Source organism: Macrobrachium nipponense, chromosome 39 (genome assembly GCF_015104395.2).
Source record: "Macrobrachium nipponense isolate FS-2020 chromosome 39, ASM1510439v2, whole genome shotgun sequence".
Classification (NCBI taxonomy): Eukaryota; Metazoa; Arthropoda; class Malacostraca; order Decapoda; family Palaemonidae; genus Macrobrachium; species Macrobrachium nipponense.
In genome coordinates this window covers 50006895-50021012 of record NC_061099.1, presented here as the reverse complement: position 1 = coordinate 50021012, position 14118 = coordinate 50006895, and the positions used below count along the sequence as shown (strand labels likewise).

Below are 14118 nucleotides of genomic sequence, written 5' to 3'. Positions count from 1 at the left end.
CCCTGCACACAATTATACTTCACACATGAAGCAATCCCCATAATTATGATAAAAATTTGGTCACAGAAAATTGCATGATAAATGAGTATATGAAGTAAGCAACTAGCAACTTTGACACCATAGTCATTGTGCATCATCCAGTGCGGTTCTAGCAAACACCGCATATACTATATTCAAATATATTTAAGGTGTAACTATATTTAGAAATCTGTAAATATATTTAAGAGCAAAACAAATCCCAAACACACAAACACATGGGATTAAGTAGGTAGGTTATTCCAAATCCCCATATATATGTCACTGGACATGGACAAATGAATTGGGGATAATCATCAATAATCTACTTATGTACATTTCACTGATAATTCTGTTACTTATTGTCCAGAGAAAAAAAGTGGCTTACATAAAATTCTTTACTACAGAGGACAATTTAGATCAATTTTAATGGAGATTTAAGTTCGCACTTAGATAATCTTATTTTGTTCAACCAGTCCTAAACCATAAATTACTGTACCTGTGGCAACCTACTATTAATGTTAGGCTGGTAGGCTGGTTGTACACCAAAAAAAAAAAAGTACTTCCATCCCAGCCACTAACTTAGGTGGATTACCAAGGAACAATATAACATTGTAATCAATCGTAATCTACCTGATACACCAGCACAGGGCTAAGGAGAATACTCTTCTATATTGATGCAAACTACAAGAATGAACACTATCAGTTTGTCCACGTATTGTTTTCAACTAAAGAAACAATTTTCAGTCAGTAAAGAGCATACCATGGTTAAAAATCACTAGCCATCATCCATCATGAGAAAATGATCTCACATTCACTGAACTCTATACAGATCTGGAGAACATGGAAAAATTCTGACGACAAACTAGAGAGCACTACAGTAGTACTAAGCACTTTAGAGCTCTTTACCACTTCACCTTAAAAAAAAAAAAAAAATAATAGAACATACCTGTGATATGGGTGGTTCATGGAGATCCAACTTGAGTTTTTCAACCACTTCATTGAAGTCATGAGCATCAAATGCTACAACGTCTTTAACGACACGATTGTGGGTGCTTTCTCTACCACAATGGACGGCCTTCAACACTCCTGAAATATTGAAAGGGAATCAGCAATGCATAAAAGGATGGTATAAAATATTTTTTATCAGCTCAAATTAGTCGACGTATTTTAAGGGCCTGGATAGCAAAACTTATCACAGTAGTACTTAATCTGACAGAACTGCAATAATTTACAGCAGGAAACCCCTTTTTATCCTACAAATTATACCACAGCTCAATTCTCTATGATCTTTCTTCCCTGCTCTATAAATATTTTATGTCCTTCACTACTTGCACCATGTCCTTGTGTATTGACCTTGGGCATATTTTCTAAATTGGTTATAGTAGTGAAGTTTGTATGCATAAACTTTATTTCTTTGGTTTTAACTTCACGCTATAATTGCAAGTTTATTTTTTTATACAGCTGAGATATACTTGTGAGTTCCCAACCACACCCTCAGAGGAAAGTGGAAATTATACCCTTGTATGGTTTAATTGACTGCCAGTGGAAGATTGGGAGTTAGCAGCAGACAGCTTGAGGAGGAGGATGGCTGAATTCTGTTATTCTGCTATATCACTTGGATACTTTTGCAGCTACTTCAAGTATACCTCTGAAGCAATTCTGATTAGTTAAGATACAATTTTATCAACAAAGAAAGTTGTGCCCTCTCTATTTAGGCAACTGTTCAGAAAATCCTTAGTGACAAGTGTTGTTCAGTAATGAGAACTGAAAGTGGAATTTGATTATTAGTGGATGACAGTGAAATTTGGTGTTCAAATACTAATTCGTGAAATGAGTTTTGTTTGTTTGTTTGAATGGTGTTTTTACTTTGCATCGAACCAGTGGTTATTCAGCAACAGGACCAATGGCTGTACGTGACTTCCAAACCACGTCGAGAGTGAACTTCTATCACCAGAAATACACATGAAATGAGAGTTTGGTGTTGTGTCAGTTTGTAACAGTAACAGTTTGATGAACATTTACTGGGGATAGTGAGTTTGAAATTCAATCCAGCATATAGAAATCCATTATTGCATAACATCATAAAAAACGAAATTTGTGAAAGGTAACACAAAAAACTTATACATATGTGTTTAAAAGCTGAATAAACAATATATATAGGGTAATGCCTCGGAGGAGTTATTATATCATACATTACAGTCATTACAGTGCATTTTTCACCATGGAAGGCAAAATACATACTGATATTTCTCATGTTTCTAGCAACTTTGATCTACTCATTATCTATAGTCACCAATTGTTTTAGCTTTATTCAACTCTACTACATGCCATTGTAATACTTTTTATATTCATGTAGTATCTCCCATTCTTAGGCTAGGTTGTGCACAGAGTATTTTCTTCTCTACATTTCTTATTTGTCTAATTAGTTTGAATTTAGCAGTTAGGCCCTTGGAAAAGTATATAAAATTCCAAGATAAGGGTTCTGGACTTGGGGTCCAATTTACTGAGGATATAATAAAATGCTTTTTTAGTTTAATTTATCACCAATACATTCTGCTGTTCCCTATAGTAAAAACAAGGAATAGAAAAGTACGCTGGACCTCAGCAAAAATTCTCAGCATGCAAAGGGTTTATTTGAAGGTACTTCAGTCCTCATGAAAACACACTCAAATGTATGGGAACTGATCTCTTATGCAAAATCTTTACCTTTAAAATGGGTTAAGATTCAACTATTGTATAACCAACTACAGAGATCTAATAGTACCACCTTACTTTACTTAAACAAAAATTTTAAAATATACCTTAGTTGCAGTCAACTAACAACTGTTTTTATCTAATATCAATATAAATACTTGTACTGTATCATTTTTAAAAAGGGTACCATATATACTCACGTATCATGCGACTTTTGAAGCCCTAATTTTGGAGCTGATTTTAAGGAGGTCGCATCTTACATAGACATAAAATTCGAGTATGTAATAATCATATATTAGCATCGTATGATAAAATACAAGCATAATGGATATGCATCTTTTCCATGGATCTTTTAAAAAAATTTTTATATAATAATATGAGAATACATACAATATCATTGGATACTGTAATGTATAACTTTTTAAAAGAATCACAGAAATGATGCATATTCATTGCTTTTATTTCGTTAATATACTAGCCGTCAGCAGCCTGACATTGCTCAATTAGGTATGCCGATGTTCGTCCGAATCGGATTCTCATTTCGTATCCATTTTTTTTTCTACTGATATGGCATAGTCAGAATGCATTGAACCTCCAAAATTGGCTTATATTAATAAATTACTAAATTATATCGTACGTGTAGTATACAGTATACTGAAGGCTAGGCTACTGTATTCGTATATACAGGCGGTCCCCGGGTTATGACGGGGGTTCCGTTCTTAAGACGCGTCGTAACCCGAAAATCGTCGTAAGCCGGAACGACGTTCTTGAAAACATGTCCACAGGGAAAATTTCACTACTAATTTGCAATTTTTTTTAGGGCCGTATCTCTAAAATTATCACTAATTTACTTTTATCATGTGCAACACTGTGTATTCACAAATTACTGTATATTTTCATTAAAATACAAGAGAGAGAGAGAGAGAGAGAGAGAGAGAGAGAGAGAGAGAGAGAGAGAGAGAAATAACTCCTTACGGTTTCAATAGATTGAAATGAACGTCTGTAGGCAACTTTTTCCCCCTCCCATAAATACATATATTTCTCCAGAAAAGAGAGAAAGAGAGGACTGTGCAATTATGCTTGTCTGCCTATCAATTCTTTTGCTGAGAGCGAGAGAGATAAAAGGAAGAAATAGAAACACCAAATGTATGACAAGTATCTTGAGAGAGAGAGAGAGAGAGAGAGAGAGAGAGAGTAGAGAGAGGAGAGAGCGAGAGAGAGAGAGGGAGAGAGGAGAGAGAAGAGGAGAGAGATTGTCCTTACAGTATTTAAAAGAGAGAAATGGAATGATTATTGTATTTAAAATACTCAGATATGAATTTTGTACTTACAGTTAACAAGTATTATTATTGGAAAATATTAATGATAAACTTATTACATACATGTCCATGAAAATGATCTCATCTCAGTAAGAGAGGAGAGAGAGAGAGAGAGAGAGAGAGAGAGAGAGAGAGAGAGTAGAGAAGGAGAGGAGCGAGAGAGAGAGAGAATTACATAAAAACCATTAAATTTCGTTGACCATTGTATGGCATTAAGCTCCGATTGTCACTCGAGTTGAGTTAGGGAAATTGATACAGAAAAAGACAAAGGGAAGAATTTTCTTTTGAAATTAGTTATCGTATTATTACTACTTCTATTATTATTATTATTATTATTTGAAAATATAATAAACACGTGCATCTACCATAAAAATTCTCTCATCTCAGTAAGAAAGAGGAATTATCCTTACAAGTGAAATGAAAAGGTCATTTTCATCTCTTTAAAATACGACCATTATGAATTTTGTAATTAAAGTTTTATTATTATTATTATTGTTATTATTATTATTATTAAATAACTAAAATTATCAATAAACATTTTACATACTAGTACCATAAAAATTCTTTCATCTCGGTAAAAGAGAGAGAGAGAGAGATAGTGTTTATCTCTCTCTATTCTCTCCAAAAATACTTATAACGCTTCCAGCGAAAGAGAGGGAGGGAGTTACCACTATGACACATTATTATCTTGTGTGGCAAAAGAGAGAGAGAGAGAGAGAGAGAGAGAGAGAGAGAGAGAGAGAGAGAGAGAGAGAGAGAGAGTTAACCTTAATTAAAAGTGACATGGATAGATTAGGTACGTAGTGTATTTCCTTTAAAAAATACTATACATATGAATTTTGTAATTACAGTTATTATTATTATTATTTGAAAGTATTAAAAACACATAGTACAAGTACATAAAAAATCTCGAGTCTCAGTAAATGAGAGAGAGAGAGAGAGAGAGAGAGAGAGAGAGAGAGAGAGAGAGAGAGAGAGAGAGAGAAGAGAGAGAGAGAGAGAGACGAGACGAGGGGGGGGGGGGGGAAATTTCAGGACCACGTGATTGCAACACTGCAGCTCTTCCCCCTCCTGGCTGTCACAGAACTTGATATATCTGACAGTTTTAGTACCTGGATCTCGAGGAAAAGGTTACAGAGAAGACTGGGATTTCCTTCATTCTTCCATAATTTTTTAAATATAAGCTAAAATCTTACTAATTCACTATGGTATTTTCTTTAATGAATTGATATTATTGCTGTATAAATTAATATTAATATTTGAAAATAGTAAATCATTTATTTATCATACAAAAAAAACATACATCTTTGTAGTAGAGAGAGAGAGAGAGAGAGAAGAGAGAGAGAGAGAGAGAGAGAGAGAGAGAGAGAGAGAGAGAGAGAGAGAGAGAGAATTATTATTTTTATGGAGATACCGAGTTACTGACAGCTATAATGAAACATTACGTAACATAATATTAAAACAGAAGAAGAATTCTAAAAAATACATACGTATTTGTTGGCTTCATGATCGCAGTCTGATTTATTTTATATTTTATGAAATGTATTTAGTCATGAAAATAAACATCAAAATACACTAATTAGTGATTATTTCGTCGGAAAATACAAAAGAGAGAGAGAGAGAGAGAGAGAGAGAGAGAGAGAGAGAGAGAGAGAGAGAGAGAGAGAGAGAGAGAGAGAAACTGTGCTAAACTATAAAGGATTCTTATCATAGTATGCGTTTTTTAAAAGCGTCGTAAACTCAGAGCGTCGGAAGCGTCAGCGTCGTAACCTCGGAACAAGCGTCGTAACCCAGGGCGGATTTTTCAATGAATATTTAAGAAAAAGCGTCGTAACCTCGGAACGTCGTAAGCCGGACCCATCGTAACCAGGGGACCCACGTTATCATCATCGTATACGCAAGGCTAACTTGTTAAATGTTATTTAATTTCTCTTTGTAATGAATTATCATAAGCAATTGTGCATTATACCTAGAGAATTAGTTGTAATTAAGGGGACCGCCTCAGTTGGGAGGCCTGAAATACGACAATTTTGAGGTCGGAGGGCGAAATCGAGTTTTACTCATTTCTGGTAACATTGATGTGTGCCACAGCCAGACGTAAAATATTAGTGCTGTAGCTCATCTGTAAGTGGGTCAAAAATGATTTTTTGTGAAAGTATCCGCAATGAAAATATCACGAAAAATACAATGTTTTGATATCCTTTCGTTCCGTTGCGTTTTACATAAATTTTCCATAGGTAATCATATTTGTTGTAGGACATTTTTCCCATCCTACGCTTTCTGACGCAGAGAGGCAGGAGGAGCAGCTGCACAAACACATCAGTAACCCGCATACCTTTGATGTAATCATACGTTCACTTCTGAGCCAGAGTTGTCAAGTACTCTTCATATCTAAGAGCGTTTTTTCTTGTTTATTCAAGCAGCCAAGAAAGCGTACATTAGCTAGAGAAAGGTTGAAAGAAAGACTTAGAAACATAACAAGAAGAACACAAAGATGAAGCATGCGCATTCATCACCTCCCAGGCCTAGCTGGCGACAATGAGTGGGGTGGCGCCTCATGATACCCACCCCCTGGGGGGGTTTAATATCACTTTTTAAAGTGGGGGGACCAGATAACATAGAAGTATGCCGTAAGAATAAGAAAATCAAGCTTAAGTAAATTTTTATATTGATGCTTATGCGGTTTTCACTAAGAACTTCATTACGCAAACTTTAACACGCGATATCTCAAAATTATGTTTTTCAGTATATGGGTCGCTTTAAAACCCTAAGGCTTTTTAATTTGTTGTCCTATTTTCAAAATTCAAATACCATTGAAATCCTTGATAAATTTTACATATAAAAAAATTGGAAGAATTTTCAAATTATTCCAATTTCTATGTAGAATTTTTTTAATTAAGTAATTAAATAAAAAAAATAATTTTTTCTATATCGATGAATTTTTTTATTATTTTTATCTTTTTTTAATCTTTCTCAATTCATTGGATAGAGCAACTCTTTGTGAGTATTAATTGCTTTAGTTATTAAAATTTAGTTAAAAACTAAGGAAGCCTTAGGGTTTTAAAGCAATGCATCTAAAAATCGGGGAAAAAATTAATATAAAAAAAAACGAATGGATAGAAATTTATGAAACTTTTTGTAGTAACTTCCATTAGGTGACTTATAAATGGGTAGCAAACATAATTGCTCCAGGCAATAGTTTTGATATCCCCGCCCCCCCAAGAGGCAGATCCCCTTAATAATTACTATGCCATATATGTATAAAGTATGCTGTGAAGTGTAGGCTAGGCGGAATATACCCTGTATGTAAAGATGGTACTGATTATTACCCTAGTTGTTTGTTTGTATGGTGTTTTTACATTGCATGGAACCAGTGGTTATTCAGCAACGGGACCAACGGCTTTACGTGAACTTCCGGAACAACCCGGTCGCGATAGTGAACTTCTATCACCAGAAATACACATCTCTCACTCCTCAATGGAATGGCCGGGAATCGAACACCGCGACCACCGAGGTGAGAAAGCAAACACCAAACCAACCACGCCACTGAGGCTAGGCTAGTATAGAAATATTCTTACGGAAAACTAACACGGGCCGACTTACGTCCTAATCGATTTGTGACTGGTTGGTCATAATCAATTGTGGTAGTAAGTCGACTACTACTGCCTGTAATGTAAAAATATATCAGTCCTATTCTCCTTAACGTCATTTGTAACATAACTATGGTAATTTTTTACTATTGTACGATGGTTGAAATGCAAGCAAAAAGGTGGTTGTTATTGGATTGGTTGTTCATAGCAAATCCGTTGTTCCTGGCTGTATATATGCGTTTTCCAAACAAGTATATCATAACTACCGATACTTTTGGCATTCTCTTTTACTTTTTTTTAAACTTAACTAGAAGATGGTATATTAAAAGATTAAAAGAGGAAAACGGAAAAGGGGTTAAGCCTAACTAAAAAATGGAATAGATAAAGAGGAAAAGAGGTTAGCCCATTGTTACTTGGTCTCGTAAATTTAACTCGCACGATACATGAGATACGTGATAAAATCATCTTTTAAGGGTGAAAATCTGGGGGTCACGTGATATGCGAGATCGCGCGTTACGCGAGTATATACGGTAAATGACAAAAGTGGTAGGGCAAAACATTCCAAATATAACATCTGGTATTATTAATAAGATTAATACAACCATAAACAAAAGCTTACCAACAGCACCAGTTGTTTTCCTATCCAATCCAGCTCCCACATGATCAGCGTGTGCTTTTGTTCTATCTTCAAACATCATTTCACGGGCATTAGAGGCACGAGGTAAGTAACGGAGACGTTCTAACTCGTTTATACCTGCCCTGCTTGGAGAAAAATTTACAGTCAACATCACAAGGTCAAATTCTCATGAAAAATATAGCAATTACATTCATACGTGAAAAGGTAAATTGCATATTATGGATACCTTTCAATGCATTAAAAATGTAAGATTTCTGCAACATAAATTTATGAGAGAGTGGCAAAGACCAAGGGGTCACTTTTTACAACAAGAATTTCAAGATGACAATTTACTTGATATCAAACTGTTATCTATTAACCATTTCACTGCGAGCCTGTAATCACCATTCGTAACGAGACCATAGTCCTGCTAATCATGTAACTGACTAATTTTCTCCCTTTTGTATTTGTTCTTTGATTCTTTGTTGATTTCACTACTGTTAAAGTATTACATTGTATTATTACGTTATTATAATCTTTAATTATAAAAGTGATGAAATATGCAAATGTAGGTAATCATACAAATTACTACTGAATTATGTGGATTTTATTGCTTATTCATTTCAGTGTAATAACTCATAAAGCACACACTGTAGTAATGCCATTTTTATTATTCAGTATGAAAATCATTATCAAAAACGCTTGTTTTTGGCCAAAAATTTAATTCTGAAAAACCCCACAAAAAATTAAATTAAAAATCTTTTAATCAATTTGTATTTTTCATAGCTAACAAACCTTCGGTCTTACAACAAGATAATCTTCTAGGGCTAGCTAGAAACCAGTAAAAAAAATCCAAGATTGTAAAAACAAGGAATTGTGGTATCTGACAACTCATGGATGTGGATATCCGTTTGGTCTTTGACCAAGCCAGCACCCTCACGATGTGCCAGTCTTTCTTTTACCACCTTGGAGAACAGAGTTTTGCTTTGCTCTCCTTTTCCAAGCCAGTTATTTTATTGTAGCCTGTGCTTTATTTATTTGGCATTCCCTAGAAAATATGAATTTATATATACCATAAAAGTTTCAAAACACCAATGTTTTACAAACTTAGTGAATCTTCAACGATCTTCTATACACAAATTTTATCATGTTTTCTTTATTTACCAACTTTACTCACAACACCAACGGTGCTGAAAAACCTGCTTCCTCCTTTGATTCATAATCATCTCTGATTAAACTTAAATTTAAAAATGATCTAAGGTTGCTTGAATATAACTACGATAATAATAATCATCACCATATTCACTGCCGTCACCTTAAGAAACTGTCAATAGTTCAGGTACTACTACTATTCAGGTGTAATACTATCATGCATAAATAAAAATCCTGAGTAATACTTCATTATCGAGAGAAATCACACATTCTTCATGCATTTTTATAGTTATTTGAAGGTCTAGCCCTTGTCCTAAGGTAATCTTGTAAGTTGGAAATCAAATGTTCTCATTTATTACGAGCTGCCAAACTAAAACCAAAAGAATTGTGACCGAGAATATTTAGTCCTACATCATAGACGAGACCTTTGGATGAATAAGGAGATCAGTCCCGTGCAGCAAAAGGGTTAACTTTCTCTGATCTATACCCTTCAATACCACCACATTCTCATAAAATGGAAAAATAATTCATAGTAATTTTACAAACCTCTTCCTTTTAGCTGGTGATTTACCCAGTCTGCTGTTGGAATAAGTTGTTCCCAGCCGAATCCAGAGAATGGGACCATCATTGCTTTGCTGGGGTGAGGACATTTTCACTATAGACATGGGACCCCACGGCATTGCCTGAAAAATGTAAAAATACCTTCTCAAACACAAAAACAAAAAAGTTACATATACTGCAATTCTCACCAAAATTTAACTGTTTAGACCTATGAATAACCATATCAAGTTCTGTGGGCCCATAAAACTGTCATCAAACAAACCTTGTTAAAAGTTACTAAGACATTGTATATTGAAAATTTCAAACGCATCCCTGTACCAACATGACTCATAGAGAGGTTGTGTTATACTTCTGATAAGTACATTTAACCTTGTGACAGATTGGGCTATTCTTATCTTTCCATCTGCCATTTCTGCTTTGTTTATTATTAACCTGTTAAAGGATTATTTTCACTAATAAAAATGTTACAAAACTGTGACATTAACTCTTCAGGTACTGATTTCCACTGGAATACTAGTATTCATTCACTCTTGTAAAATGTGAATGAAGAGAATTATGTAATACTAACACTGATGTCAACATAGCAGAAAGACTATCAAAGTATGTGACACCATAAGAGATTAAGAGAATAAAAATTAAAGACAGGGCCAGACAAATGGACAAAATACCTACTACCATAATTTCAAAGCTGACTCCCAGCATACACCTCGACTATGAAATTCTTACGCACAGGATACAGAAGAAAAAACCCCAACCTAACATAAAAAGTGCCATAAAACTTACTTGTCTTAGGAATGGATTCTCTTCCATCATGGCAATAAAATGTGGAAAATAACCACCAACTTCTTCATGGACAGTTCCAACAACACTGACTTGGTGAAGAGGGCCAGCACGAAATGTGCCATTGCAATAATTTTTGTAGACCTGGCAAAGTAAAAGTGGAAAATGACCAATAAAGTACTTGTATTCATTCATCAGTGAAAGCTTAAGCATGAAACTCATGTACTTTATTCTCTACTCAGAAATTAATCATGAAATACCAAAATGTTTGCTTACCAAATACCAAAATTACTTTTATAAATAAATTCAAGGAATATCAAAACCACAGGTTCTAAAGGCATTACAAAACATGAGTAATATTTTAAATGCATTTGGTTAAAAAAAAAATCTCTAGCTGAGTGCACAGGTAAATTTACCTCATCTCTATATTTTCCCATGGTAAAAGTTTCCAAATCAGAGTTTCTTCCAATGTGACCAATGACTCCAGCCTTGACAATAAGCCCACTGTGCTTTTCAGCCATGTAATCTAGTAAATCTGGCATATATCTTGCTGCATCATGGACAATAGCACATACATGATAGGCATACCCATCATCATCCTCAGAAAATGCAAACTGTAAACAGAAATTTAAAACTGGATTAAACTGAACAATGCTTCAATGGCTAACTTTACAAGCCTAACAATGCTTCAACTATAATCTTCTCCTGAAATAGAAAAAAAATTCTTTATGAAATCATTAGAATACAAGTTATTATTAAATCAAGTTACAAATATGCTTCCCTCCCATTCACAGTGTCTCAGCATTATTTTTAGGTCTGAAAAAAATTCTTCTGTATTCAAATACAGGTACAGATGTAAAAGCAGAGTAAAACTTGCATTTTTTGGCATGTCAGGTCCATGCCATCAATGACATTTTCTTAAAAGGAAGGGAAGGTCTTTCTTAATTCAACTGCTGTACTGCCCTAGGCTAGTCTAGCCCTTTGCCATGTCAAGTGCTACTACTCTTTTCTTATATGTACTGTAATGTATAACAGGTAAAGAACCTCAGCTAGTCTAGCCCTTCCCCATGTGAGGCATTTTTTCTGATCCTGTTACATTCAACAAGTAAACAGTAAAGAACATCATACATATAAAAAAAAAATTCTTGCCCAAATAGTTCATTCTGTGATCCTTCCATTGATTACCATTTTTTTAATGTCTAGTCCCCTTATATTAACAGAGTGAATATGTTGTTCCTTTGGTAAATATCTTTAACTGCAAGAACCACTTGATAATTTTTGCATTTTAAAAAACTTTTACTGGCACTGAAAAATTCTGCCAATTTCAAGACTGTGATTCATATAGAATCCACATTCACTCCCACATAGGCTTAGGCATATCTTGTGTGGAAAAGTATTGAAACCTTGAAAAACTGAGTAAAAAAATTCTATACATATACACACACACACACATATAATATATATATATATATATATATATATATATATATATATATATATATATATATATATATATATATATATATATATATATATATATATATATATATATATATATATATAATATATATATACATATATATATATATAATATATATATATATATATATATATATATATATATATATATATATATATATATATATATATATATATATATATATATATATATATATATATATATAATATATAAAGGCGCTGACCATGGTTGAGAGTTGCAAGGACCAAGGGTCATAGTTACTGTGCTTTCTCTCTGGTCTTGGCTGTCTACTATCAAAGGGAAAATTGTGTTTAAGATTTTGATGGGACATACTACAATAAAATTCAGGAAATTTACTTCTAAAAAGTACTGTACTAACCAAATAACATTTTTGGGAGTGGTGTGGAAAATCTATAAAATAACATATACTTCATATTTACACTGCCACATGACAAACAAAGTTGTAAATATTTTCAAGTTTTTTTTTTTTTTTTTTTTTTTTTTGCATTTTTAAAAAAAATCAATGCATTCATACTTCAACAAACCCTTTAAACTAGAAGACTAATTCAAATATTCATCAAGCCTAAATGGTCTACTTCTTTCTCCAACTTGCTGCACAACATACCACGCTAACACTTTCAAATCCTACCGCTGCAACATATGAAAATCAACAATACACCCCAATATCCCCCAGGTCAGGGAGAAAGAAAGTGACATCCTGATGCCCAGCTATAAAATATTCATACATGGAATGCTTTTGAAAATAAAGAATTCATAGCTTTGTCAAGTTGTAGAAATAAGAATTCCTTTGATGTTAATAACAATGGACATATCCAATAGTGAATATCTTAGAATGTTAGCTGTAGTTGCACTATTCCATTATAAAGTTAATAAAAAAATAGAAATATGTTATTGTTATAATACAATTAAGTTTGTTCATACTTACCTGGCAGATATATATATAGCTGTATTCTCCGAAGTCCGACAGAATTTCAAAATTCGCGGCACACGCAGTGGGCGGCCAGGTGGTAGTACCCATTCCCGCCGCTGGGAGGCGATATCAGGAACGTAATTTCCCATTTTCTATTCATATTTTATCAGTGCCACTGTCTCCTGAGGGGAGGTGGGTGGGCACTTTAATTATATATATCTGCCAGGTAAGTATGAACAAACTTAATTGTATTATAACAATAACATTTTGTTCATGAAACTTACCTGACAGATATATATATAGCTGAATCCCACCTTCGGATGGTGGGAAGAGACAGAATAGGATTTTTGGGAAACTAAATTAAGTAGATGATATACATCTTGGTTCCTCACCTGTTAGCATAGCCGACTTCGTGATTACTGTCACCAAAGTCTGCTTCTGCGTTACTAGAGTTGCCAGCGAGGTAGAGACCTGTAATGCTGGTGCGCTCTAGATGATCTGTCAACGGGGGCGTGACCACAATGTGACTAGACCATATGACCATACTTCTGAGGGCAACGAAGCTAAAAACCACCACCTGACCTAACCTATCAAAGTTAGTTCCATAACTCTAGGCTAAAGAAAAGGAACGCGCCTCAAGCGACCAACCCTTCAAAGTTAAAAGCACACCACCTATCCCTTTTCTATAGGATAGGATTCGTGTTGCTTGCTGCCCCCAATAATATATCTACGGATATGTATGGTCCTAGCGACTTACAGATCTCAAATGTCGTCTTCACATCCCGTCGGGAGTGTGAAGCGAACACAGAGTTGCTTCGCTAAAGCGTGGCACTCAGGATGTTACTGAGTGTCATGCCCTGTTGAAATGCTTTTGAGGCCGCGCCCTCACCTCTTGAGCATCATATTAAGAAAAATCTCAAATCTTTATGCAAACATAATGAATGAGACTTCTTAAAAGAACTCCTTGACTATAATGC

The 14118-nt window shown here is 34.4% G+C and overlaps 1 protein-coding gene across 2 annotated transcripts in view; it reads right to left on the bottom strand.

Annotated features, from left to right (window-relative positions):
* LOC135210335 (proteoglycan 4-like) overlaps positions 1 to 14118 on the bottom strand; it is a 167948-nt gene that overhangs the window by 54048 nt on the left and 99782 nt on the right. Inside the window, exons 5-9 of one of the 2 annotated variants that reach the window (XM_064243222.1) lie at positions 11147 to 11344; positions 10734 to 10874; positions 9936 to 10072; positions 8241 to 8383; positions 965 to 1104 (exon numbers count right to left, since the gene is read on the bottom strand). In XM_064243222.1, the coding sequence (XP_064099292.1) occupies positions 965 to 1104; positions 8241 to 8383; positions 9936 to 10072; positions 10734 to 10874; positions 11147 to 11344 (759 nt within the window). The remainder of the gene's footprint in view (positions 1 to 964; positions 1105 to 8240; positions 8384 to 9935; positions 10073 to 10733; positions 10875 to 11146; positions 11345 to 14118) is intronic. The other variant, XM_064243223.1, reaches the window with a different exon arrangement.